General features: G+C 40.2%; 1 protein-coding gene across 1 annotated transcript; it reads left to right on the plus strand.

Moving 5' to 3' along the window:
- Nucleotides 1-2,177: 2,177 nt before the first annotated feature.
- LOC119523581 (bone morphogenetic protein 15-like) lies at nucleotides 2,178-7,128 on the plus strand. The gene is made up of 2 exons (XM_037822391.1): nucleotides 2,178-2,523; nucleotides 6,269-7,128. The coding sequence occupies exons 1-2, from the start codon at nucleotides 2,196-2,198 to the stop codon at nucleotides 7,126-7,128; spliced, it is 1,188 nt and encodes a 395-aa protein (XP_037678319.1). The 5' UTR covers nucleotides 2,178-2,195.
- The last annotated feature ends 20,491 nt before the right edge of the window (nucleotides 7,129-27,619 follow it).

Consider the following 27,619-nt stretch of genomic DNA (forward strand, 5'->3'; position numbering starts at 1 on the left):
TAATAAGTGGCGGAGCTGTAATTTAAATTTAGGATTCTGTCTATAGAGCTGTGTTCTTACCCATCATGATATAGTGCCTCTCCTTACATGCTGTAAGGGTAAGTATTGCTTTAGGAGACATTTATTTCAGGCATGTGTGTGTGTGTGTGTGTGTGTGTGAGTTTGTGTGCTTGTGTTTTTACTGGATTGCAGTGCAAAATGAATTTATTCCTGTGAGTCACGGCAAAAATGCTCAAAGGCTACTGCTCTAGGAATAGCATTACTGAATTGTATATTTTCAACCTCACTAGAAATAATGCCAGGTTGCCCTTTAAAACAATTGCGCCAAGTCACCTTCCCACCAGCAGTGTAAGAGTTACCTGTTTTCTACATCCTCACCTGAACTTGATCAATACTGCTAATCTAAGGGGTATGGAATCCTGTCTTATTTGGTTTTAAATTGCATTTTTCTGATTTCTGTTACATATTTTCATATGCTTTAGCCATTCAGGTTTTGTACTATGGATCAAATGTTATATCATTATTATAAGCCTCAGAACAACTCTCTGAAGGAACCCACAGTAGAGAAGAAGAAATTGAGACTGGGAGAAACCTTGCTTAAGGTCACTTAGCTAATAAGTTGTTGAACTAGGATTTGAGTCTGGATCTAGATGATACCCAAGCCCATGCCTTTTTTAATCAATACATGCCAGGACCTAAGTCACTGTTAGAAAAAAAACCAGAGGGAGTGAACATGTAATTTTGAGCATGTAACTAGATATCAAGTGTGTTTAGTTGAGCTTTGTGCCAATTGACTATTTCCTTGCATCCTCACAACAACCCTATGAGGTGAAACGTGCTATCTCCATTTTCCAGGTGAGCAGACTGAGGCTCAGTAAAGTGAAATTTTTGCCTTGGAGAGGTTAAATTACAGCTAATAAGAGGCAGAATGAGCAATTGAAGTACAAGTCTGTCTGATTACAAAGTCCATGCCTGCTCCACAATGATGCTGCCTTTTCATAGATATTCTTGGTGTGAGGTAAAGTTCTTCCACAGATCAGGTTTGCCTCATCATCTCCTAGAGCCCTGCTTTGACCTCCTACCTCACCTGCTCTCCAGATCCCCAACAAGCAGCTTTTACATGGGCAGGCCAGGGCTACACCTACTATTTTTCTGTAGAATCCTGACCTTGAGCAACCTTAACCAACTGGCCCAGCCTGCTACATCTTATTAACCAGCCAGGTAAGGTGAACTTCCCGTTAACTTCTACAAACTCATCTTCCATCACCTCAGACTTCTCTGATGAAGCCCACCCAAGATCTCAGCACCTTCTATAGTAAACCAGAAAATTCCAAGCCAGGGTTCTCAAACTTGGCTGCACATTAAAAACACCTGGGTGATTAAAAAAATCCAGATGCCCTGGTAGCACTTCAGACCCATTACATCAGCATCTCTGGGGACGGTAGTCAGGCATTCATAATAGCTAAGGCTTCCCAGATGAATTCAATGGACAGCCAAGATTGAGAACCAGTGTTAAGGCATCTTCTTCAAATTCCAACAGCCACACCCATAGAGTAGTTACTATATTTTAGTACACATGGCAAGTTCCTGGAGCACTTGTTAAAATTCAGATTTTTGCACCTTACTCCCACAATGTTAGTGTTTGGGTCTGGATCCAGGAATCTGCATTCTTAACAATCACCCCAGAGACTTTTGCTGGAAGTGGTTAACTAACCATACTGGGAAATGCTGCATTGGTGGCATGAAAGTTGGATGGGAGCAGGAGGCTCCTTTAAGGACTGATTAAGAGACTACCTTTAAAGCTGTGGAACAGCGCAAGCAAGGACTGCTTTTTTTTCATCCTAGTGGATAAGGTAAGGGAGCAGGTCCTGGAATGGACTTCTCCTTTTATGTTACCCCGGTCTCCGAATAAGTATTATCTGTTCCCAGTCCTGAAGAGCAGGAGGGGCATGTTGCCTTGTTCCACCTGCTCTTTCTGTTTGTTTTGATGCAACGAAGACAAGCTAGACCTTTTCTGGCCCAGGAGATCTGTCTACAGGAAGCTACATAGGGACTGCTTGCCTTTCTTTTTTCTTGCCCCATCCTTTGTGGTTGTGGAACCAGGATGCAATTACCTGTGTGAGAGGAAGGGGTCAGAGTCACATCCTTTGGGCTTGACTTGGAGCCTGTTGCTGAATACCAACCAAGCTTTCAATATGGTCCTCTTCAGTATCCTTAGAATCCTTCTTGTTTGGGGACTCATGATTTTTGTGGAACACAAGGTCCAAATGGCAAGGGTAAGGCAGTCTTCTATTGCTCTCCCAGCCAAGGCCTCTACCTTGCCCCTGATTCAGGAACTGCTAGAAGAAGTCCCTAGCAAGCAGCAGAGGAAGCCACGGCTCCTAGGGCATCCCCTGCAGTACATGCTAGAGTTGTACCAGCGTTCGGCTGACCTGCATGGACACCCTAGGGAGAACCGCACCATTGGCGCCACCATGGTGAGGATGATAAGGCCCTTGACCCGTGTAGCAAGGCCTCTTAGAGGTGAGTTATCATGCCCTCCCACCCTGCCCTAGAGAGGAGAGAAGTGGGGAAGAAGAGTGTAGAGAAAGGGGAATATGATGGTTCATTGTAAAGCCGTATTGCCTTGTGGGTGGGTTGTCTCAGGTCTGGTTTGCAAAAGATGGAAAACTTGGAAGAAGCTGTCTCTAATCCCTTAAGGACTCCAATATAAGAACAGATTGCCTTGGGGCCTACCTGTGGAATCTCTTTCAGGTCCCAGGGCAACTAAGTGTTGTGTCCGCTCCTATCTCTCAAAGAAGTTCTTGTTGCTTGTTACATCTCTGAAAACTGTAATTGAAAAATATCCATCTATAATCTTGTGGAGGGCTCTTTATATGTTTTATTCTTTAGAAGGCAAAGAGGAAAGGATGCTCTGGTGGAGAAACTTGGTCTCAGAAAGGTCAGAAACAAGCTAATATCCTAGTCTGTGTACCTGGCTCTTTGAGCATCTGCTATTGTAGTTAATCCTTAATAACAGCTGCTATTGTTAGCTATCATGGAGCAATTAGCCTAAATTTAAAGATAAGAAAACTAAAGCACGAAGAGGTTAAGTAACTCCCAAAGATCATTCTGACAGTGGGTGGCAGATATGGGATTTGAGCTCATGTCTGTCTGAGTCTAATGTCTGTCCATAATTTCTCAAGTCTTTAAGGGAAGCACAACATTCTTGTACCTCAAGTAATTGTTTTCTTTAGTCCACGTTGCTACTTTGGCATTTTGATAGTAAATGTATTTTGGAATCTCTTTGATTCTGTTTTGAAGATTTGTGCTGGACACTGTTCTAGGACAGCTGTGGGCTCCTGAAGTGTAGGTCTCTCTAGGGAATGTAGACAGCCATCGAATTCAAGGAACTCTTGGGAATCTGGTGAGATCAATCTTGGGCTTTCACTGATCTTGACAAGGACAGTAGACAGGATTTATAGTCTCCCCTCCCCCAAGTAAAACAACCAAAATTCCCCTAACCTGTACTGTAAGCTTACTATATGCCAGGTGTGGTGAAAAATACTTTACAAACATTATCTTCTTTAATCATCACCACAACCATATGAGTTAGGTACTATTAACATATCCATTTTATAGGTGAAGAAACTGAGGCTTAGAGTAATTTACCCAATGCCACATAGCTGGTAACTGGTAGAGGTGGGAGTTAAATCCAGGTCATTAGGCTCTAGAGCATGTCCTTTTAATCAACATGCTGTGTTCCTGTTCCCACAGATTTTAACTCGGCACTGTCACTATGCCTGGGTTGGGTATATAGAGGCAAATAACTGCTGTCTGCCCTATAGGAGCTCCCACTATAGTAGAATGACGAATCACATAATGATATGGTATGGAAAATCTTTTGAAAAGGATAAGGACCCTAAAGAAAGGCTCACTGCTTAAAGCAAGGAAAAGAGAAGCAGGGAGACTGTCAGAAGACTTTACTGAGGAGGTGTTATTTGAGCTAGATTTGGGGAGCAAAGTAAGGAGACTATGCATAGAGGTAGAGAAGTGCATTCTGATTTAGGAAAGAGAATAGCTTGCTATGGGTGGAGATCTATTCAACAAATATTTATGCAGCACCTACTGAGTGCTAGACATTGTTCTAGGTTCCAGGCTTACAGATGTGATCAAAATGGCAAAACTGCATCTTTCATGGAGCATGTGTTCTCATGGGTGAAACAAACGATTTCACACAGGTAAATAATTACAAATTGTGGTAAGTGCTATCAAGGAATGAAATTGTTGTGGTAAAGAGTAGCAAAAAAAAAAAAAGCCCTTTATATGGGGCTGTCAGGGAAGGCATTTTGAAGAGATGATATTTGCGCTAAGGCCTGTATAATAAGCTAGTCACATGAAGAGTAGAGGGAAATTTGCTCTAGGCAGAGGGAACAACAAACTTCTGCTATTTGATGAAGAGAAGGAAGACCAGTATGGCTGAAGCCTAGTAAGCATTGAGAGTTGCAGGATATGAGGCTGAGAGGCAGGACCTTGTAGGCTATGATAAGGAATCTGAATATCATTCCTATGTGCAGCCGAAAGCCATTGATCAAGTCTATACAGATGATATGAAGCTAGAAAGAAGGATGCCTAGAAGTAGGCAAGTGCCATGGTCTGACTTTGGGACATACTGTTGCCTAGGGACCCTAGAAAGGATCCAGATGCAGATGACAAAAGAACAGGGCTTGTTCTTCCCATTAGGCAATGGTCCAGCTGAATCGAGCTTGCCTGGAGAGCCATGCCAGCTTTGATCACACAGGATGTGTGAGTCAGCCCTTTCCCTGAAAAGCTCTGAGCAGAGCCTTTCTGGCTTTGATCCTTAGCAACCCCACCCTGCTCCAGGAAACATGTGATGTTAAGGTCTGAGAGGAAAGGGCAGTTCCTCACCAGACAGCCTGCTAAAGGGTTGGGTTGGATTCCTTTTCAGGCAGGGTGGGGCAGGTGTATGGGTGGGCTGCTTGGAAAAATCATTGTAAGATGAGATTGTAGGGTAACTTGAGAAAGCAAATACAAGCCTGGCTTGGGTCTTGTGTGGATGGTGTCTAAATCTGAGGGTGTATTAATCTTGAATTGGAACCTAAACTTTAAAAATTATCCTGGAATATCAAGACATTAAAGAATTTCTATGTTGAACGTCCCAGAACTGTTGAAGAATTCCAGGCTTGTGGATTCAGTGGAGAAGGCAGGTTAGATGAATAGTATGTAATGTAACATGGAAAAATTAGGGATAAAATATTTGAAGGTGAGAGAAGGCTTTTTTCCTGGGATATTTGGTTTTTGTAATCTTTGCTCTTAATCCTTGCCAAGAGGGGCCTCAGAAGTTAAGAGCACTTTATACCCAACCTTCCAATGCTTTGACCACTAGGTGTCAGCATTACAATTTGGGTTAAAACCTGTGGTCACTAATAATTGGCACGCAGCTTCTAGTCAAATTCTCAGCAAATAAAAATATTTATGTGATCAACGCTTTGTTGAAAATGGTATTTAGGGGAATGGTCCTAAAAATGAGTGGTATAAATGAAGTACCATTGCCAGCTATCAATGGAAAAGGGAGAGATATGGCCCAAGAAGGAAACGATGCACAAGAAGTAATTCTTAAAGTCGGTGGAAGGCAGAAATGGCAAAAATAGCTGCCCCTATTAGGAGTGAATAGACAAAAATATTTTGTGACATCTTGGCCCTGGATTTGAAGTGATGACAAGCCATAGCCCCCATTTTTGGATGATTGCCCCAAAGCTACATCTGTATAATGATGTGACATGAGGATTCTCTTTTATCCATGTATGTCTCAGAGTCTCTGATTCTCTTAATTCATCTCCTTTAATATTCAACTAGTAATGATTGTTCCTCTCCCATATACACAATATACATACAAAATAATACTAGTTTTGAGTTTTTTTCCTGAAGTTAGTGCTGTGAGTGGTCTTAAAATGAGAGTTTCTCTTAAGGGAAACAGATTTGGGTTCAAATCCTGATTCTGCCACACACTACCCATGTGTCTTTTGACATATTTCTCTGAGCCTTAATTTTCTTGTCTATAAAATGGGGATAATGTCTTATAAGGCTATTGAGGATTAAAGAGCTAGTGCATGTAAAGCATATAATACAGTAGTAAGTACTCAGTAAATGATAGCTAATTTTAGGACTCTTCACAGCTGTCAGTCTGTACTAAGCAGATTTGTGAGGGAGATTCAGGCTAGGAGGTAAGAAGTTAATCCCTTGATCTTGTTCCCTCTTACTTATACAGGCCCCTGGCATATACAGACCCTGGACTTTCCTCTGAGACCAAACCAGGTAGCATACCAACTAGTCAGAGCCACCGTGGTTTACCGCCATCAATTCCATCTAGCTCACTTCCACCTCACCTGCCACGTGGAGCCCTGGGTCCATAAAAGTTCAATCAACCATTTTCCCTCTTCAAATGGAAGTTCTTCAGAGCCTTCCTTGCTGCACAAATCCTGGACAGAGATGGACATCACACAACATGTTTGGCAAAGACTCTGGAATCACAAGGGGCGCAGGGTCCTACGACTCAGTTTTGTGTGTCAGAAGCAAAAAGGCAGTGAGGTTCTTGAGCTCCGGTGGCATGAAACTTCATCCTTAGATACTGCCTTCTTGTTACTGTACTTCAATGATACCCACAAAAGTTTTCAGAATTCCAGACATCTCCCCAGAGGCCTGGAGGAGTTTATGGACAGGGAGTCTCCTCCTCTTTTGCGGAAGGCTCGACAAGCAGGCAGCATTGCATCTGAGATTCGTGGTCCCTCCCGGGGACATGATGGGCATGAACAGAACTGGTGTTCCCTCCACCCTTTCCAGGTCAGCTTCCACCAGCTGGGCTGGGATCACTGGATCATTGCTCCCCATCTCTATACCCCAAACTACTGTAAGGGGGCCTGCCCCCAGGTACTACACTATGGTCTCAATTCCCCCAATCACGCTATCATCCAGAACCTTGTCAATGAATTGGTGGACCAGAGTGTCCCTCAGCCCTCCTGTGTCCCTTATAAGTATGTTCCCATTAGCATCCTTCTGATTGAGGCAAATGGGAATATCTTGTACAAGGAGTATGAGGATATGATTGCCCAGTCCTGTACATGTAGGTAATAGCAAATATGACTAGCTCAGGTTTCCCAAGAAATTGAAAAAAGATTAAAAATAAAGAAATATCAGTATTAAAATTGCAAGCAATCCTTTCCCCAATCCATTGATCTTATTCCTTGACTTAAAGTGTAGTTACTTAAGTGTCTTCTCCCATTTGTGAGCACCTCAATTTATAAAAACAGCTCTGATACCAATCTCCTAGAATGGATCAGTACTTTTGAACACTAGTCAGAGCCATTAATGTAAGATGTTCCTTTGGGGATGCCCTCTCTGTTTTGTCTTTTTATTGTGACTTTGTTAGAAGTCACCAGTCAATGGTATTAGAACTTTTGGAATTGTCCCTCTAAGGCATGAGAAAGGTAGATTCTTCCTAGTGTCCTTTTTCTGAGGGGCTCTAGAGGATTTTGGATGAAGAAAGCTTGGAATTTTATGCTCTCCTGCCCTGACTCCTATATCCTAGAAACTAGTGCCAGAAAGGCTGCCTGCTTTTGTGCTTGGATTGCCCAATAAATCTAAAACTTTTCTCATAAGGACTGGAAAACTTTAGGTAACAGCCTCTATAAAGATCTCTTGAGGGCAACAGAAGAAAGGAAGTCACTTTCTAAGCTATTGGTGTTTATTCTCAGCCTTTGAACCTAGCAACAGTAGCTGGGATTACTTCCTTTGCTGTGTTGAGGACAGGAGCCCTTAATAAGGCCAATAGAGAAACTTGGGTGTGGAGCTGTTTGAGAACGCCAATGACTTCAAAACCACTGGAATCTATATGAAGAGGGTAAGAGCTAGCATTGCTAATTAGGATTATGCATACAGGGTCATTTTAAACTTTCTATAGAACAATAGATTTCACAGGAGATTTTCTTGTTTTATGTAACACTTAGCCCCCCTGTTAATTACACCACAGAGAAAGCTCCCTGGAGACTCAGAGACTAGGAATTGACCTGACTGGGGATGGATGGGGGTTGTATAGCTAGGAAGCTTACAGAGTTGTGAAGGAAGGATGCAGCATGCTAGGGCCTCTGGAAGATCGAACTCTAGGCTTTCCTACTTCATGTGTTCACTTTGGCTCTGGACATGGGTCTCTGAAGGGAGATGGACTTGATGTATTTGGGAGGTGTGGAGCTCTGCCTTGGACTGACTGATTCTTGAAGTGTAACTTCTTTCTACTCCTATGCTGTATTTAAATGCTGGGAACTGGGCTGTGTTGTTATTAAAGAGCATCTTTAATGTTTTGGGGATTGTGAAAGAGTTAATGGAAGAAATCCATTTCCTCTTCTGTCTTTAGCTATATCCCTAGAGATTTGGCTGGGAGCCCATCTCTAATCTTCAAGGGTTAGAAGTTCTTCAGTTCTACTCTCTGAAGGCTCCCTATCAGGCATCACTGCTAGTGATCAGCCTTCACCAAGGGTCCCTTCTGAGGAAGCCCATTAAGTTTTTACCCCATTCTACTGTCCTTTGATGAATTTTATCACCATTCTCAGTGGGATGGTACTGATTTAGGGTGGGTACATGTGTTTGTCAAATGTAAATCTTATCTTTTTCTTACCCATCCATCATAAATGGATAAAACTCATCTTACTATTCCCTTCTCAATAATTGGTTCAGCTAGATAGAATATCTTGCAAGGCTGTAAATACACAAATTTTATTCTCCTGCCTAAAAGAGCTGTTCCTTAACATCCTTTTGCCAATCTACCTTCTTTACTGGATCTTCAGGAATGAGCGCAGGCATTCTATTCATCTATCCAATGCCTCCTTGATACCCAAGAATCAGATAGATGCTGCTCTACTTATGCTCGCATAATACTACGTTTTCCTTTAACACATTCTAGTGTAACTTACTTTCTTGCCAAAAGATGGAGCTCATTTTGAGGATGTCAACTATGTCCAACTCCTTTCTCTATTAGCTGATTGGCATATAGTAAAACCTTTATGTATACAAACATAGGACAGGAACATTTATTTTTTTGGGAGGGATGCATTCTTCCTGACACAGAATATTTTAATATTCACATATTTCACTTTTTGTGCCCCATTATATCAAAGCACATGATTTAAATGGCAATAAAATGTGACACGTGTTCTTGAGTAAGGTAGTTTGTGGAATCATTATATATGCTGCAAGTTGACCTGGGAGACTAAATCTGGTCTTCTAGGTCGGCCATTTCCCTAACCAACCTAGGGTAGGCACAAATACCTAATAAGCCTGAAGACAGATCATAAGTTTAGCACCTTGTTGGTCACTGCAATTTTCATAAATTCATGGTTTCCTGGCCTTGTGTGTCCTAAATACATCTGAAATGTATGTTTATGAGGGTTCAGGGTAATTGGCCCCACCATCCATGCATTGTCAGAATACCCAAGGACAACACTGGCAGGATGGGGTCAGTTGTGGCTGATGTTATGGATTATCATTTCTTTTGAAACATTGCTTCAGCCCAGCACTTTTTTTTCAAGTCCAATGTAAGAGATCTCTACCAACAACTTTCCTATGGGAGGAAATAGACATGCTTGTTAGTGGAGGACGGTGTGTGGTTGGGTGTCTCTCTGCCCAGGTGGATAGGGAGAAATAGTTACTTGGTCCTTGTAGCAGCCCAGGGGTTGGCACCCACCCCCTCCCTTAGGGAATAGGGTGAAGATTTGAGCTCACAGTGGCCTGCATGTGACTAGAGCACAAACATTGAAGATCATTAAGCCTAATCACTGTTGGTAATCAACTTTCATGAGACTCAGCTGAGGTTTCTTTGTAACCAACTCTCCCAAGTCTCTGCTGAAATCAGCTTTCAAAAGACAGCTAAATCTTCTTTGTAACCAAATCTGGTGAGGCTCTGCTGAGCTATATAAGGCATGCCTCTTCCTCTTGTTTGCATGAATCATTGGCTTCCATTTCCCAACTGGCTGCCATTGGGAAAAATCCTCCTGTAAGACCCTAATTAAAATTTATGGCGAACTTTTTGCCTGGCATGTTCTTTGGTCTTGGGGTTGAGTTGGGCTGGAGCATTTGGCGGGCCAGTCAGGAAACCAAAGAACTGCCAGCTGCAGAAGGCATGAATATTGGGAAGGGAGGATTTCCTGGGGAGATCCCAGGATGTCCTGCAGTGTCCATGTGGGGAGGGGTGGCTACCCTCCTAGATGAGTGGGACCACCAAGGGAGTGTTGAGATGCTTATAGCTCCCAATCAGTGGTATGGGACTTTGGTGCCCAATCTTAACTCACTTATATGACAGCCATCTCACAGGCTGCCCAAATGATTGCACACTTGAGAGAGACAGATTGCCTAAAGGTGAAGGGGAGCTAGAGTAAGAGGGGTCATGTCTCAAGGGGACATGATAGTCCAAGCCGGGTGCCACATAGACAAATGTGGAGAGATCTAATAGCTGCTGGAGCTAAAATTGAAGATATTGATGGGCAGCCAAATGTAGTATTAGTTAAACTGTGAAGCAAGTTGCTCAAGGAGCAGAGGTTTATTAAGCTTGAAACCAGGTCACTAGAAGAGGACATGGTTTCTGGCTGAAAGGCACAGCCAATACCACTTAAGGAGCCCCCTGCCTCACCCCCCAGCAGAGGAGGTCTAGGAGGCCCCCTTCCCCCCTAGCATAGGGTGTAAGTTGAGATCCCTAAATTAAAATAATATACAGGGACACTGGGGATCAGAGGCCAGATATAGAACTAACTATCTTTGTTCGCCCACTTATGAACATAGGGTTTTGGCCATAGTAGACACTGGAGCAGAATGCACCTTGACATATGGGAAATGGCTGGAAACTGGGGCCCTATGCTAACCATTGCTGGCCAGAGAAAAATATAATTTTGCCAACTCTGGGGGTAGGGGGTGGGCACTGTGCACCTTGGCTGAGACCCCACCTGTGGGCATAATGTGTCTGGTGATTCCCAGGCTCCCATGTGCAAAGACCTTGTGCTGGGGGACTAAGAGGTTTAACTTCCCCAGCCAGCAGCTGACCCAAGAGTGTTGTCCTTTTTGCTGGCCAGCCTGGGTTTGTTTTAGAGCACTGATTTGACAGTTGGGTTGTCCATATTTCTCAGCCAAAACAGAACCAGGTTCTTCTGCAAGGGTATAGACCAGCTCCAATGGGCCTGGGATAGGGTCTGGAGAGGCTCTGAAAAGCCCTAGAATTCCCCTACACTTTCCTGCCTGCCCAGCAGATGGTGCTGTTTGGTGATGTAATCATTCTCAGAAGCTGTGGACCTCCTGGAGTTCATGCAGTGTCTGACCAAGTGGGGCTGAAACTGTGGGTTTCTTATGCACTCACTTCACTGGCCAAAATCTGGCTCAGTGTGGGGCTATGTCCCTGACTTTACTTGTGGTGGAGGATTCCCCCAGGTGTCCTGGCCTGCAGCTATCCCCTAGGCAAGGATCAGGCCACCTGCTGCTGTTTCCTCATGGGTGGGGGATGGGCACCATGACCCAGGGGTGGAAACACAGTCCCTGTCCACGTTTTCTCAGACTCTTCATCCCTCACTGAACTGGGCCTTGAAATGTCCTCTCCTGCCCCCCAAGTTCCCAAAGAGTTGATATGTGTATTTTCCACTTGACTTCTTGCTGCTTTTAGGGAAGATTTTGTGGTACCCTCCCTATTCTTCCATTTTGGAAATTCCTCCTTGCTTCCCTTTTGTATTAAGTCCTCCCATGCAGTTTATATCATGCCATGGTTCTCTGTGGGCTTGGGTCTCTGTGTCTGGATATAGGTGGGGATCTGTCTCATTGCTGTGACAGATTTTATAGCCTTTTCCCCTGTGGGAGTTGGGAGGGATCCTGGCTGCTGCTTCTGTGCAATTTCAGAGGTGTGTGGGACAGAGTGAGTGGAAGGGGAGGGGACTGGCCAGTCTTGGATGGAAGTTTCCTACCTGAAATTTTTCTTTCTCTTCAATTCAGTGTATGTGGGATCCTTCTCCAGTCTATACCTTCCTCCAGAGTTCTGAACAAGTGAGAATTGTCCTTTCCTCTCACTGAATCTCTGGGGAGAGGTTTTCAGTAGCTGTTTACATTGCCAGGTTGATGATGTCACTAACTTCATTCCTTTTTATAGTGGAAAAATATTCCATTGTATGTATATACCACATATTAATCATTTATCCATTGACAGAAATTAGAGTTGTTTCTGCTTTGGGGTTTTTATGAATAGTGCTGTCAAAGCGTTTGTGTGCAGGATTTTGTGTAAACCCATGTTTTAATTACTCTTGTGTGTATAGCAAGGAGTAGAAATGCTAGATCATATGATAACTCTATGTTTAATAGTTTATGGAGCTGCTAAACTGTTTTCCATAGTGGCTGCCCCATTTTACAATCTCATCATCAGTGTATGATGGTTCCAACTTCTCCACATCTTTGCCAACACTTATTGCCTATCTTTAAAGATTTTAAAATTATTTCTGTTGTGGTAAAATATAACAGAAAATATCCCATTGTTACCATTTTTGAGTGCACAGTTCTGTGGTATTAATTACACTCAGAATGTTGGCATACCATTACTATGATCCATTACCAAAACTTCTTCAAAACCTCAAACAGAAACTGTACACTTTTAGCAATAATTTCTCATTCTTTCCTCGCCACTGGTAATCTTTAATCGACTTTCTGCCTCTATGAATTTGCTTATCATAGATATTTCTATTAAGGGAATCATATAATATTCTTTTGTGTCTGAATTATTTCATTCAACATGTTTTCAAGGTTCATCCATGTTGTAATATGTATCAAACCTTCATTCCATTTTATGGCTCAATAATATTCTACTGTGTGTGTGTATACCACATTTTCTTCATTCATTTGTTAATGGACACTTGGGTGCATCCAACTCGGCTATTATGAATAATGCTGCTATGAATATTGGGGTACAAACATGATTTGAGTCCCTGTTTTATTTTTGGGGGGAGGTATATATGCCCAGAAGTGGAATTTCAGGTCATATGGTAATTCTGTGTTTAACTGTTTAAGTAGCTGCCAAACTGTTTTCCACAGTGACTGAACCATTTTACATTCCCACAAATAATGTATGAGGGGGATAACCTAAGATGGTGGCTAGGTGAGACAGGGCAAAAAAAAACACTTCCGTGAAAAATACTAGATAAAAACCAGAAGGTGACCCAGAATACCGGTTTCAGCAATGCACCAGCTGGACAAGGTCTGCTAGAACTACAGGGGCCGTACACTTGGTGAATCCAGGAGTCTGCATTCTGAAATGAGTGAGTAAGCTGGTTGAAAGACCCAAGACCTGCAGCCACACTGCGGTGTGGGGAAGCCAGGGGTTGGTGTTTGGAGATGGACTGGTTCTTTTTTAAAAAAAAGGAAAAACCCAGGACCAGCTGCAGTGGTGATGGTGGGAACTGCACAGTGAAGCATGGCAGGAGCAGGCTGAGCCAGCCTCTTGGTGTCTGGTGTGGAGGATAGCCCACTGCAGATTCCCTCAGGGCCAGGGGAGCAGAGGGGAGAGCCAGAAGGAGAAAGAAACCCTGCTGCTTGCAGTTGGATCCCCGGTGGGCTGGAGACACTCCTGTCCGGGGCTGTGCCCACAGCCCAGAGCTGCGCCAGTTGTCCTGGAGCTGGGAAGGAGGAACTGTGCGAGGAGGGGGGGGGGTTGAGACGCGCCATTCAGCCATCTTTGCATCAGGCTGAGAGTGCCCCTGCATGGCCCGGTGGCCTGGGGCTTCCCTTGAGGGATGGCACACACTTGTGATGTAGCACAGCATTCCCTCAGCAGAGGTCCTGGAAGATCACAGCTGAGAAGGGGAGCCTGCTCGGAAAACCCAGGGACACTACATCAATGCCAGTGGTTTGTGGGTCAGTGACAGAGAGGGTCTGGGGCAGAACTGAAATGAAGGCTTAGACTCTTGCAGTGGCCTTGAATCTCTGGGAACACCTGGGGGGTTTGAATATTAAAGCTGCCCTTCCTCCCTGGTCACCCAGACACATGCCCCACATTCAGGGTGGACGGCTCCAGCAACACACACAAACTGAGTTCAACAACTGAACCCCACAAGAATCATTTCTCCACACATCACAAGGACAAAGTTGAGGAGAACTGACTTGAGGGGAATAGGTGACTCGCAGACACCATCTGCTGGTTAGTTAAAGTGTATGCCACCAACTTGTATTTCTGAAAAATTAGATTGGTAGTTTTTTTTTTTTTTACAACTTGAAAGAATCCTATCAAGCATAGCAAATGCCAAGAGGCCAAAAACAACAGAAAATCTTAATGCATATGATAAAACCAGATGATATGGAGAACCGAATTCCAAACACCCAAATCAAAATATCAGAAGACACACAGTACTTGGCACAGTTAATCAAAGAACTACAATCGCGGAACAAAAACATGGCAAAGGATATAAAGGACATGAAGACCATGGCACAGGATATAAGGGACATAAATAAGACCCTAGAAGAGCATAAAGAAGACATTGCAAGAGTAAATAAAAAAATAGACGACCTTATGGAAATAAAAGAAACTGTTGGCCAAATTAAAAAGACTCTGGATACTCATAATACAAGATTAGAGGAAGTTGAACAATGACTCAGTGTCCTAGAAGTCCACAGAACAGAAAATGAAAGAACAAAAGAAAGAATGGAGAAAAAAATGGAAAAAATCAAAATGGATCTCAGGGATACGACAGATAAAATAAAACGTCCAAACTTAAGACTCATTGGTGTCCCAGAAGGGGAAGAGAAGGGTAAAAGTCTAAAAAGAGTATTCAAAGAAATTGTTGGGGAAAACTTCCCAAACCTTCTACACATTATAAATACACAAAGCATAAATGCCCAGTGAACTCCAAATAGAATAAATCCAAATAAACCCACTCCGAGACATATTCTGATCAGACTCTCAAATACTGAAGAGGAGGAGCAAGTTCTGAAAGCAGCAAGAGAAAAGCAATTCACCACATACAAAGGAAACAACATAAGACTAAGTTGTGACTACTCAGCGGCCACCATGGAGATGAGAAGGCAGTGGCATGACATATTTAAAATTCTGAGAGAGAAAAATTTCCAACCAAGAGTACTTTATCCAGCAAAACTCTCCTTCAAATTCGGGGGAGAGCTTAAATTTTTCACAGACAAACAAATGCTGAGAAAGTTTGCCAATAAAAGACCTGCCCTACTTCAGATACTAAAGGGAGCCCTACTGACAGAGAAACAAAGAAAGGAGAAAGAGATATAGAGAATGTTATCAGACATATATAGAACCTTACATCCCAAATCACCAGGACACTCATCTTTCTCTAGTGATCACGGATTTTTCTCCGGAAGGGACCATAAGCTGGGACATAAAACAAGCCTCAATAAATTTAAAAAAAAATTGAATATATTCAAAGCACATTCTCTGACCACAATGGAATACAAATAGAAGTCAATAATTTTTGAATTGTAACTCCACTATTTACTTCCTACATGATATAAAATACACAAACTCTAATGAAAAATCAGTATTTTTGAACTCAATGTAAAATATGTAATTTTTGACAAGAACTATATAAAGGTGGGGGAATGGAGGAGTATAGGAACATAATTTATGTGTCCTATTGAAGTTAAGTTGGTACCAAAGAAAAACAAGATGGTTATGGATTTAAGAGTTTAATTTTAAGCCCCACAGTAAACACAAAGAAATTATCAGAGAATATGAACATAGAGATGAAAAGTAGAGTATGGGTTAAGAGAAATGGGGGAAGGGGCAATGGGGAGTTAAGAAATGAGTGTAGGGTTGCTGTTTGAGGTGAAGGGAAATTTCTAGTAATGGATGGTGGGAAGGTCATCACATTACAACATCCTAAATGTGATTAATCTCACTAATGGAATGCTAGGGAGGGGGTGGAATGGGAAGATTTAGGCTGTATATATGTTTTCACAATTGAAAAAAAAAAAGACTAAATAGATGACAATTGAATGCCAAGGATGACCCTGGATGGGATCTGAGGATGGAGGAGAGGAGGCTCAAAGGGACACAGTTGAGACATAAGAAAAAAAAAGGAAATATAGAATGTAAGCTTTGTATCAATGTTGAATTTCTTGAACTTCTTAACTGCGCTTAATGGGATTGCATAAAAGAATGTTCTTGTTCATGGGAATTGTATATGTGAATTATAGTGTCTGTTCAAGGATATATATGTGAAATATAGTGTTTGTATATGTTGTATATGTGAAATACAGTGCATAGCTAGCTGTCATATGTTCAGAAGACAGAGCAATAGATGATGGATGATAGGGAGGGAGGGAGGGAGGGAAAGAAATAGTGGTGTGACAGCATGTTAAAGTTGGTGGATTGGGGTATCGGGAGGAGGGTCAGGGTATGCTGGAGTTCTGTGTATGGGGTTTGTATTGTTTTTGCAACTATTCCTATAACTTTGAATTTATTTCAAAATAAAAAAAATGTATGAGGGTTCAACTTCTCCACATCATTGCCAACACTTGTTATATCCATGTTTTTAAATAATAATCATCCTAGTGGGTGTGAAATGGCACATCATTGTGGTTTTGATTTGCATTTCCCTAGTCATTGATGTAGAACATCTTTTCAGGTTCTTTCATGTGCTTATTGACTATTAGTACTCCTACAGTACACCCTGCTGTCTTCTAACCCTCTATATTCCCTCGCAAATCAGTAGTAGGTTAAGTTATTTGAAAGGAGCCTGATGTGTGAATTCCCTGGCCCTTACTATGCCCACAGTCCAGTGGTCCCAAATACTCTGTGGAATACAGCTGAGGGTGGATGTCAGGTGAAGAAGAGTCTCGTGGGCCTCCATAGCTCTTTTGTCCTTCCCTCTGGAATGGAGCCACTAAGGATGCCATATGTTTAGAACAGCAGTAGCTGCTGAGCCTATGGATGAAAGATACCCTGGGTCATGGCTACAAATCAATGAAGCCTGGAAATTTGGGGACAGTCTTTTATGTCCTGACTTTAATGGCACAACAGTTCTCTCCAATAAAATAATTTATAATATGTTTTTCTACTAGATTATAAAAGAACATAATATACTTGATTTAAAAATTCAAATATATAGAACTATGTAAAATGAATAGTAAATGTCTCCCTTCATCCTGGCCCCTCAATCCCCACCTTCAGAGTTGACCACTTTAAACACTCTTGTATATGTTTCCAGAAATTTAACATGCCTGAAGGCATTTACACATGCATTCTTTTTGTTTTACAAGTATAATTTATCCTATCCATACTCGGCTTTGTTTTGCTCTTTTCACATAATATATTGGATATTTAAAATATCAGAACATATAGATCTGCCTTACACATGTTCACCTTAAAAATATCTCACTAATATGGACTAACTGTAATGAGTATACTCTGAGAGTTAAATTCAAGAACACAGGTTATCAGGAGATAGAAAGAGGGTAGAGATTTGGTATTTGATTCTTAAGGAGTACAGAATGTTTAACAAGGTTGATTGTAAAGGTTCAGAAATGGGTAGCACAATAGTGTGTGATTAACAGATGAGTGTGAGTATGGTTGAAAGAGGAAGGCTAGAGTGGACAATGATGGTGGTTAATTGTACAAACATAAAGTTTTTACATGAATGAGAACAAATGTATGTCACTATTACAAGGTGTTAAAATTGTATGCTATATGGAAGAATACAATTAATGCAAACTAAGGTCTATAGTTAACAGTAACATTGTAATATTCTTTCATTAATTGTATCAAAGGCAATATACCAAAGCTAAATGTCAATAAGAGAGGGATATAAGGGACAGGTATGGGAATTTTTAATTTTTTCTGTTTAGAAGAAACGGGAATGTTCTCATATAGACTGTGGTGGTGAATAAATAACAATGTGATAATACCAGGAGCAACTGATTTTACACTTTGGATGGATTGTATGGTGTGTGAATTAAACTGTTGAAAAAATAAATGGAAAACTACAAGTGCTGGAGAAGAAGAAGTGGAGAAAGATGTATACCTATTCACTGTTGGTAGGGAAGTTGAATGGTGCAGCCCCTCTGGAGGGCAGTGTGGTGGTTCCTCAAGCTAAGTATAAAATTGCCATATGATCTAGCAATGCTGTTACTAGGTATATACTCAGGAGAACTGAAAGCAGGGACATGAATAGACATTTGTACATCAATGTTTATATTGGCATTATTCATGATTGCCAATGTGTGGAGGCAGCCCAAGGGTCCATCAACTCATGAGTGAAAGGGTGAACTGTGGTGTATACATATGATGGAATATTGTGAAGCTGCAGAAAGGAATGAAGTTGTGAGGCATGCAATGAGGTGAATGAAACTTGACATTATATTGAGCATAAGTCAGAAACAAAAGGACAAATATCATATGGTCTCACTAATAGGAACTGACTATAATGAGCAAACTTTGAGAGTTAAATTCGAGAGCATAGGTTATCAGGAGATAGAGGGCAGAGATTGGACAATTGATGCTTAAGGAGTACAGAATGTTAAATAAGGTTGATTGTAAAGGTTTGGAACTGGATAGCACAATACTATAAGTGTAATTAACAAAGTTAAGTGTGAATATGGTTGAAAGAGGAAGGCTAGAGTCATGTATGTCACCAGAAAGAAAGCTAGAGGATAAAAACTGGGACTGTCTAATTTAGTGAAACCTAAAATGGACAATGATGGTGGTTAATTGTATAAATATAAGAAAGTTCTTACATGAACTAGAACAAACACACATCACTACTACAAGGTGTTAATAGGTATTACATGGGAAAAAAACAATTAATGTAAACTTTGGTCTATAGTTAATGGTAACATTTTAATATTCTTTCATCATTAATTGTAACAAAGGCACTATACCAAAGATAAATGTCAATAATAAGGGGATATGCAGGTGTAGAATTTTTTTCTTTGGAAGAAATGAGAATTCTTTCTTATTGACTATAATGGTGAATGTGTGCCTATGTGATTATACCAAGAGCCATTGATTGTACACTTAGGATGTATTGTATGGTGTGTCAATGAAACAGTATTGAAAAATATAAAATGAGAATTAACTCCTGTTGCCCAGGGCTAGTCTCTATTACCAAGTGTGTAACCATCCAGAAAATGTTGTATGAATTTAGAGATATATAGCTGAACTTTTCATTAAAACAATGGCACATACGGGCTTGTTTGCAGTGTCATTTTAACAACCTATTCATTAACAACATTATCAGTGCTTATATATCTATCTCTTTCCATAGTTATTCTCTTCACTGCTCTTTCCTGAGGCTTAGGTAGAGAAGGTAACTGGGCCTCTGTTTTCCTCATATTTACAATGGGGAGCATAACAGGTCCTACTCCTTAAAAATATTGTTATAAAGATGAGACATGTAAAGATATTTAGAACAGCACCTTGCATATAGTAAGCTTGCAGTGAATGTTACTTTTCATGTTATTTCATCCCCCAACCCCAAGGAATGAGACTAGCCCACATTAAAAAGTCAAGATAGACTCCATTCAAGATATGGTAAGTATTATAGCTGATACTTACCTGGCAAGATATGTGCCAGGTGCTATTGTAAGACCTTTATGTGTATTAATACTTTTAATCCTCATAAAAATCCAATGAGATGTTATAATTTTTAAAGCAGTTTTATTGAGATATATTCATATACTATACAATCAATCCAACTGTACAATCAATGGCTTTTAGTATATTCACAGAGTTTGTATACATCACCACAATCAAGTTTAGAACATTTTCATTACTCCAAAAAGAAAAACCACATGCTCCTTAGCAGTCACCTCTCAATCCCTCCATTCTTCCCTAGCCCTACATAACCACTGATATGATTCTGACTCTATAGATGTATTTATATTTATGTTTCTTTTTTTTAGCATTTTAACTGTTTGACATAATTTTAAACTCATGAGTCAACTGCAAAAATAATACAAATCTCATACAGACAACTCCAGGAGAACCCCAACCCAGATATCCAGATCCATCAATTTTAACATTTTGCCACATTGTCCAAATAATTCTCTCTATCTATCTATTTAATTATTTTCTAAACTTTGGAGAGTAGGGTGTATATGCTATGCTCCTTGAACATGTACTACTTCCATGTACATTTCCTAAGAACAAGGATGTTTACTTATTTAACTATCTTTTTTTAATAATTCAATTTTATTGAGATATATTCACATACCATAAGTCATACAAAGCGTACAATCAATTGTTCATAGTACCACCATATAGTTGTGTGTCCATCACCAAAGTTAATTTTTGAACATTTTCATTACCACACACATGAAAGTAATAAGAATAAAAATTAAAGTAAAAAATTACAATTAAAGTAAAAAAGATCACTGGGTGCTTTTTTTTTCTTGCCCCGTTTTTTTACTCATCCATCCATACACTGGACAAAGGGGAGTGTGATCCACATGGCTTTCCCCATCACATTGTCACCCCTCATAAGCTACATTTTTATACAATCATCCTCAAGATTCAAGGGTTCTGGGTTGTAGTTTGATAGTTTCAGGTATTTACTGCTAGCTATTCCAATTCATTAGAACCTAAAAAGGGTTATCTGTATTATGCATAAGAGTGCCCACCAGAGTGACCTCTTGGCTCCTTTTGGAATCTCTCGGCCACTGAAACTTATTTCATTTCATTTCACACCGCCCTTTTGGTCAAGAAGATGTTCTCTATCCCATGATGCCATGTCCAGATTCCTCCCCTGGAGTCATATTCCACATTACCAGAGGTATTTACACCCCTGGGTCTCAGATCCCATGTAGGGGGGAGGGCAGTGATTTCATCTGCCAAGTTGGCTTAGCTAGAAAGAGAGGGCCACATCTGAGCAAAAAAGAGGCATTCAGGAGGAGACACTTAGGCACAATTATAAGCAGGCCTAGATTCTCCTTTGCAGTAATAGTCTTCCCACAGGCAAGTCCCATGATTGAGGGCTCAGCCCATCAAACCACCAGTCCCCAATGTCTGTGAGCATGTCAGCAACCATTGAGGTGGGGAAGCCAAAAACCCCATGCATTCTCCCCCCCAGCAATGTTCACATTAGTGATAGCATATAATATGTCTCTTTTTGTGCCTGGCTTATTTTGCTCAGCATTATGTCTTCAGGGTTCATCCACGTTGTCATGTGTTTCACGACATCATTCCTTCTTACTGCTGTGTAGTATTCCATTGTGTGAATATACCACATTTTATTTATCCACTCATCTGTTGAAGGGCATTTGGGTTGTTTCCATCTCTTGGCAATTGTGAATAATGCTGCTATGAACATTGGCGTGCAGGTATCTGTTTGTGTCACTGCTTTCACATCTTCTGGGTATATACTGAGAAGTGTAATTGCTGGATCAAAGGGTAACTCTATATCTAGTTTTCTAGGGAACTGCCAGACTGTCTTTCAGAGTGGCTGAACCATTATGCAGTCCCACCAAAAATGAATAAGTGTTCCAATTTCTCTACATCCTCTCCAGCATTTGTAGTTTCCTGTTTGTTTAATGGCAGCCATTCTAATTGGTGTGAGATGGTATCATGTTGTGGTCTTAATTTGCATCTCTCTAATAGCTAGTGAAGCTGAAAATTTTTCATGTGTTTTTTGGCCATTTGTATTTCTCCTTCAGAGAAGTGTCTCTTCATATCTTTTGCACATTTTATAATTGGGCTGTCTTTACCATTGTCATTGAGTTGTAGGATTTCTTTATATATGCAAGATATCAGTCTTTTGTCAGATACATGGCTTCCAAAATTTTTTCCCATTGAGTTGGCTGCCTCTTCACCTTTTTGACAAATTCCTTTGAGGTACAGAAACTTCTAAGCTTGGGGAGTTCCCATTTATCTATTTTTTCCTTTGTTGCTTGTGCTTTGGGTGTAAGGTCTAGGAAGTGACCTCCTAATACAAGGTCTTGAAGATGTCTCCCTACATTATCTTCTAGGAGTTTAATGGTACTGTCTTTTATATTGAGGCCTTTGATCCACTTTGAGTTAATTTTTGTGTAGGGTGTGAGGTAGGGGTCCTCTTTCATTCTTTTGAATATGGATAGCCAACTCTCCCAGCCCCATTTGTTGAAAAGACTGTTATGTCCCAGTTCAGTGGTTTGGAGGCCTTATCAAAGATCCATCAGCTGTGGATCTGGGGGTCTATCTCTGAATTCTCTATTTGATTCCATTGATTGATATATCTGTCTTTGTGCCACTACCATGCTGTTTTGACTACTGGGGCTTTATAGTAAGCTTCAAAGTCAGGGAGTGTAAGTCTTCCCACTTAGTTTTTCTTTTTTAAAGTGTTTTTAGCAATTTGAGGCATCTTCTCTTTCCAAATAAATTTGATAACTAGCTTTTCCAAGCCTGCAAAGTAGGTTGTTGGAATTTTGATTGGGATTGCATTGAATCTGTAGATGAGTTTGGGTAGAATTGATATCTTAATGACATTTAGCCTTCCTATCCATGAACATGGAATATTTTTCAATCTTTTAAGGTCCCTTTCTATTTCTTTTAGTAGAGTTATATAGTTTTCTTTGTATAGGACTTTTACATCTTTAGTTAAGTTTATTCCTAGGTACTTGGTTTTTTTAGTTGCTATTGAAAATGGTATTTTTTTCTTGAGTGTCTCTTCACTTCTTTCATTTCTAGCATATAGAAACATTACTGACTTATGTGCATTAATCTTATATCCTGCTACTTTGCTAAATTTGTTTCTTAGCTCCAGGAGCTGTATCAATGATTTCTCAGGGTTTTCCAGATATAAGATCATATCATCTCCAAATAATGACAGTTTTACTTCTTCCTTTCCAAATTGGATGCCTTTTATTTCTTTGTCTTGCCGGATTGCCCTGGCTAGCACTTCTAGCACAATGTTGAATAACAGTGGTGACAGTGGGCATCCTTGTCTCATTCCTGATCTTAGAGGGAAGGCTTTCTGTCTCTCACCATTGAGTACTATGCAGCCTGGGGGTTTTTCATATATGTTCTTTATCATATTGAGGAAGTTTCCTTCAATTCGTACCTTTTGAAGTGTTTTTATCAAAAAGCCATGTTGCATTTTGTCAAATGTTTTTCAGCATCTATTGAGATGATCATTTGATTTTTCTCTTTTGATTTGTTAATGTGTTGTAATAAATTGATTTTCTTATGTTGAACCATCCTTGCATGCCTGGAATGAACCCCACTTGGTCATGGTGTACAAATTTTTTAATGTGTCTTTGGATTCGATTTGCAAGTATTTTGTTGAGAATTTTTGCATCTATACTCATTGGGGAGATTGGCCTGTAGTTTTTCTTTTTTGTGGCATCTTTGCCTGGTTTCGGTATTAGATTGATGTGTTAGGTAGTGTTCCATTTTCTTCAATGTTTTAAAAGAGTTTAAGTAAGATTGGTGTCAGTTCTTTTTGGAAAGTTTGGTATAATTCCCCTGTGAAGCCATCTGGCCCTGGGCATTTATTTGTGGGAAGCTTTTTGATGACTGATTGGATCTCTTTGCTTGTGATGTGTTGGTTGATGTCTTCTATTTCTTCTCTGATCAGTCTAGGTTTTTCATATGTTTCCAGGAAATTGTCCATTTCCTCTACATTATCCAGTTTGTTGGCCTACAGTTGTTCATAGTATCCTCTTATAATTTTTTAAATTTCTTCAGGATCTGCAGTAATATCACCTTTCTCATTCCTTATTTCATTTATATGGGTCTTTTTTCTTTTTTATTTTGTCAGTCTAGCTAGGGGCTTGTCAATCTTGTTGATCTTCTCAACGAACCAACTCTCGGTGTTATTTATTCTCTCTATTGTTTTTTTGTTCTCTATGTCATTTATTTCTTCTTTAATCCTTGTTATTTCTTTTCTTCTACTTGGTTTAAAATTAGTTTGCTGTTCATTTTCTAGCTTATTCAGTTGATCCTTTAGTTCTGTGATTTTAGCTCTTTCTTCCTTTTTTATGTATGCATTTAGTACTATAAACTTCCCCTTCAGTACCGCTTTTGCTGTATCCCATAAGTTTTGATATGTTGTGTTCTCATTTTCATTTGTTTCTATATATTTAGCTATTTCTCTTGCTATTTCTTCTTTAACCCACTGATTGCTAAGGAGTGTGTTGTTTAACCTCCAGGTATTTGTGAATTTTCTAAGTCTCTGATTGTTATTGACTTCTAATTGTATTCCATTGTGGTCAGAGACTGTGCTTTGGATAATTTCGATTTTTTAAAATTTATTGATGCTTGTTTTATGTCCCAGCATATGGTCTATTCTGGAGAAAGTTCCATGAGCACTAGAGAAGAATGTGTATCCTGGTGATTTGGGATGTAATGTTCTATATATGTCTGTTAAATCCAATTTATTTATCAGATTGTTTAGGTTTTCAGTTTCCTTACTGGTCTTCTGTCTCATTGATCTATCTATAGGAGAGAGTGATGTGTTGAAGTCTCCCACAATTATTGTGGAAACATCAATTGCTTCCTTTAATTTTGCCAATGTTTGTCTCATGTATTTGGTGGCACTATGATTGGGTGCATAAACATTTATGATTGTTATTTCTTCTTATGGAACTGCCCCTTTTATTAGTATGTAGTGGGATTCTTTGTCTCTCAAAACATCCTTGCATTTAAAATCTATTTTATCTGAGATTGATATTGCTACTCCTGCTTTCTTTTGGCTGTGGCTTGCATGAAATATGTTTTTCCATCCTTTGACTTTCAATTTCTTTGTGTCCCTGTGTCTAAGATGAGTCTCTTGTATGCAGCATATTGAAGGTTCATATTTTTTGATCCATTCTGCCAATCTATATCTTTTAATTGGGGAATTTAATCCATTTACATTCAACTTTATTACTGTGAAGGCATTTCTTGACTCAGCCATCCTCTCCTTTTGTTTATGTCAGATATATTTTTCCCTTCTCTCTTATTGTCCTTTAATGAACCAGTATTGAATCTCTTTAGTACTGAATGTTTCTCCATATCTCTTTCTCTCTTTTCTTTGTTTCTCTGCTGGTAGGGCTTTCTTTAGTATCTGAAGTAGGGCAGGTCTTTTATTAGCAAAATCTCTCAGAATTTGTTTGTGAAAAATTTAAGCTCTCCCTCAAATTTGAAGGAGAGCTTTGCTGGATAAAGGATTCTTGGTTGGAAAGTTTTCTCTCTCAGAATTTTAAATATGTCATGCCACTGCCTTCTTGCCTCCATGGTGTTTGCTGAGTAGTCACTACTTAGTCTTATGTTGTTTCCTTTGTATGTGGTGCATTGCTTTTCTCTTGCTGCTTTCAGAACTTGCTCCTTCTCTTCAGTATTTTAGAGTCTGATCAGAATATGTCTTGGAGTGGGTTTATTTGGATTTACTCTATTTGGAGTTCACTGGACATTTATGCTTTGTGTATTTATGTTGTGTAGAAAGTTTGGGAAATTTTCCTCAACAATTTCTTTGAATGCTCTTTCTAGACCTTTACCCTTCTCTTCCCCTCTGGGACACCAGTGAGTATTATATTTTGATGTTTTATTTTTTTTTTAATTCAGTTTTATTGAAATATATTCACAAACCATACAGTCATCCATGGTATACAATCAACTGTTCACAGTATGATCATATAGTTATGCGTTCATCACCACAATCTATTTCTGAACATTTTCCTTACATCAGAAAGAATCAGAATAAGAATAAAAAATAAAAGTGAAAAGAGAATACCCAAACCATCCCCCCATCCCACCCTATTTGTCATTTAGTTTTTACTCCCATTTTTCTACTGATTTTTTTTCAATTTTTTAACTTTGTTTATCAAAAAATTAAAAACAAACAGGCAAACAACAACCAAAAAAACCCCACAACATTTCAAACAAAGCAATGGATTAAGGAAAACAAGTAACCTAAAATAACTACTTTGTATCTAGCATATCTCTGATGTTCATTTTGATTTTTTCAGTTTTTTCCTCCGTTCTTTCTTTTGTTCTTTCATTTTCTGTTTTGTCATCCTCCATGTCCCTGATTCATTGTTCATCTTCCTCTAGTGTTGTACTATGTGTATCCAGAATCTTTTTAATTTGGTCAACATTTTCTTTTATTTCCATAAGATCATCTATGTTTTTTATTTAATTTTACGATTTCTTCTTTATGATCTTCTAGGGTCTTCTTCATGACCTTTATATCCTGTGCCATGCTCTTGTTGTTTGTCTTTAGTTCTTTGATTAATTGCTCCAAGTACTGCATCTCCTCTAATCTTTTGATTTGGGTGTTTGTGTTTGGGTTATCCATATTGTCTGTTTTTTTCATATGCTTTAAAATTTTCTGTTGTTTTTGGCCTCTTGGCATTTGCTTACCTTCACAGGGTTCTTTTAGGATATGTAGGCAAATTCAAAGTCTAATCTCTAATTTGTCAGATCTACAACTTGGTGGCATACACTTTAACCAGCAGGTGGTATCCAGGAGTCACCTATTCTCCTCAAGCCAGTTCTCCCTAACTTTTTCTTTGTGGTGTGTGGGGGTCTGATTCTTGTGGGGGTCCAGTTGTTGCACCAAGTTTGGGTATGTTGTTGGCGCTGTCTGCCCTGGATGTGGGGCATGTGTCTGAGTAGTTAGGGAGGGAGGGTGGCTATAATAAACCTCCCAGGTGTTCTTGGAGTTTTAAGGCTGTTGCAAGAGTCTAAACCTTTAGCTCAGTCTCACCACAGATTGTCTCTGCCTCTGACCCACAAGTCCTTGGTATTGGCATATGGTCCCTGGGATTTCTGAGTGGGTCCCTCTTCCAAGCTTTGCCCTCCCAGGGCCTCTGCTGAGGGAAGGCTGTGCTATGTCACAAGTGCACACCATCCCTCAAGGGAAGTTCTGGGCCACCATGCCATGTAGGGGCATTCCCAGCCTGCTGAAAGGATGGCTGTATGGAGCTTGTTAATGTCCCCCTTTTTGCACAGTTCCACCTTCCTAGCTCTGGGACAATTAGCTGTGGGTGCACAAAAGGCTATTGTCCACACCTGATATTTTGGTGTGTGCACATGACATTGGAAACACTTCCCATCACACTGGTTTTTTTGGTGCGGCTCTGGGCTGTGGCCCCAGAACCAGTGCTGGGAAGGAGTGGGAAGGGCGTTCCCACAGCCTGTTCCTGCCATGCTTCAATGTGTGGCTCTCACTGCTGTATCTGCAGCCACTTGTGGGTTTTTTTAAAAAAAGAACTAGTCTGACTCCAAATGCCAACCCATGGTTTCCCCACACCACAGTGTGGCTGCCAGATATTCAGCAGGCTTACTCACTTGTTTCAGAATGCAGACTCCCAGTTTCACCAAGTGCACAGTCCCTGTGGATTTAGCAGATTTTGTCTAGCTGGTTTATCACTGGAACTGGTGTTCTGGGTCACTTTCTAGTTTTTATCTAGTATTTTTCACTATTTACATTTCATATCAGTGAGCTCATACCATTTGTAGTGTGTTGTGTCTGGTTTCTTTCACTTAGAATAATTTTTTAATTATTATTTTTTTAATTAGAGAAGTTATAGATTTACATAAAAGTCATGTAAAAATACAGTGTTCCCATAATCCCCCCTATTGCTGAAACCTTGCATTAGTGTGGTTCCTTTGTTACAACTGATGAAAAGTTATTAAAAT

The sequence above is a fragment of the Choloepus didactylus genome, chromosome X, assembly GCF_015220235.1.
Source record: "Choloepus didactylus isolate mChoDid1 chromosome X, mChoDid1.pri, whole genome shotgun sequence".
Taxonomy (NCBI): Eukaryota; Metazoa; Chordata; class Mammalia; order Pilosa; family Megalonychidae; genus Choloepus; species Choloepus didactylus.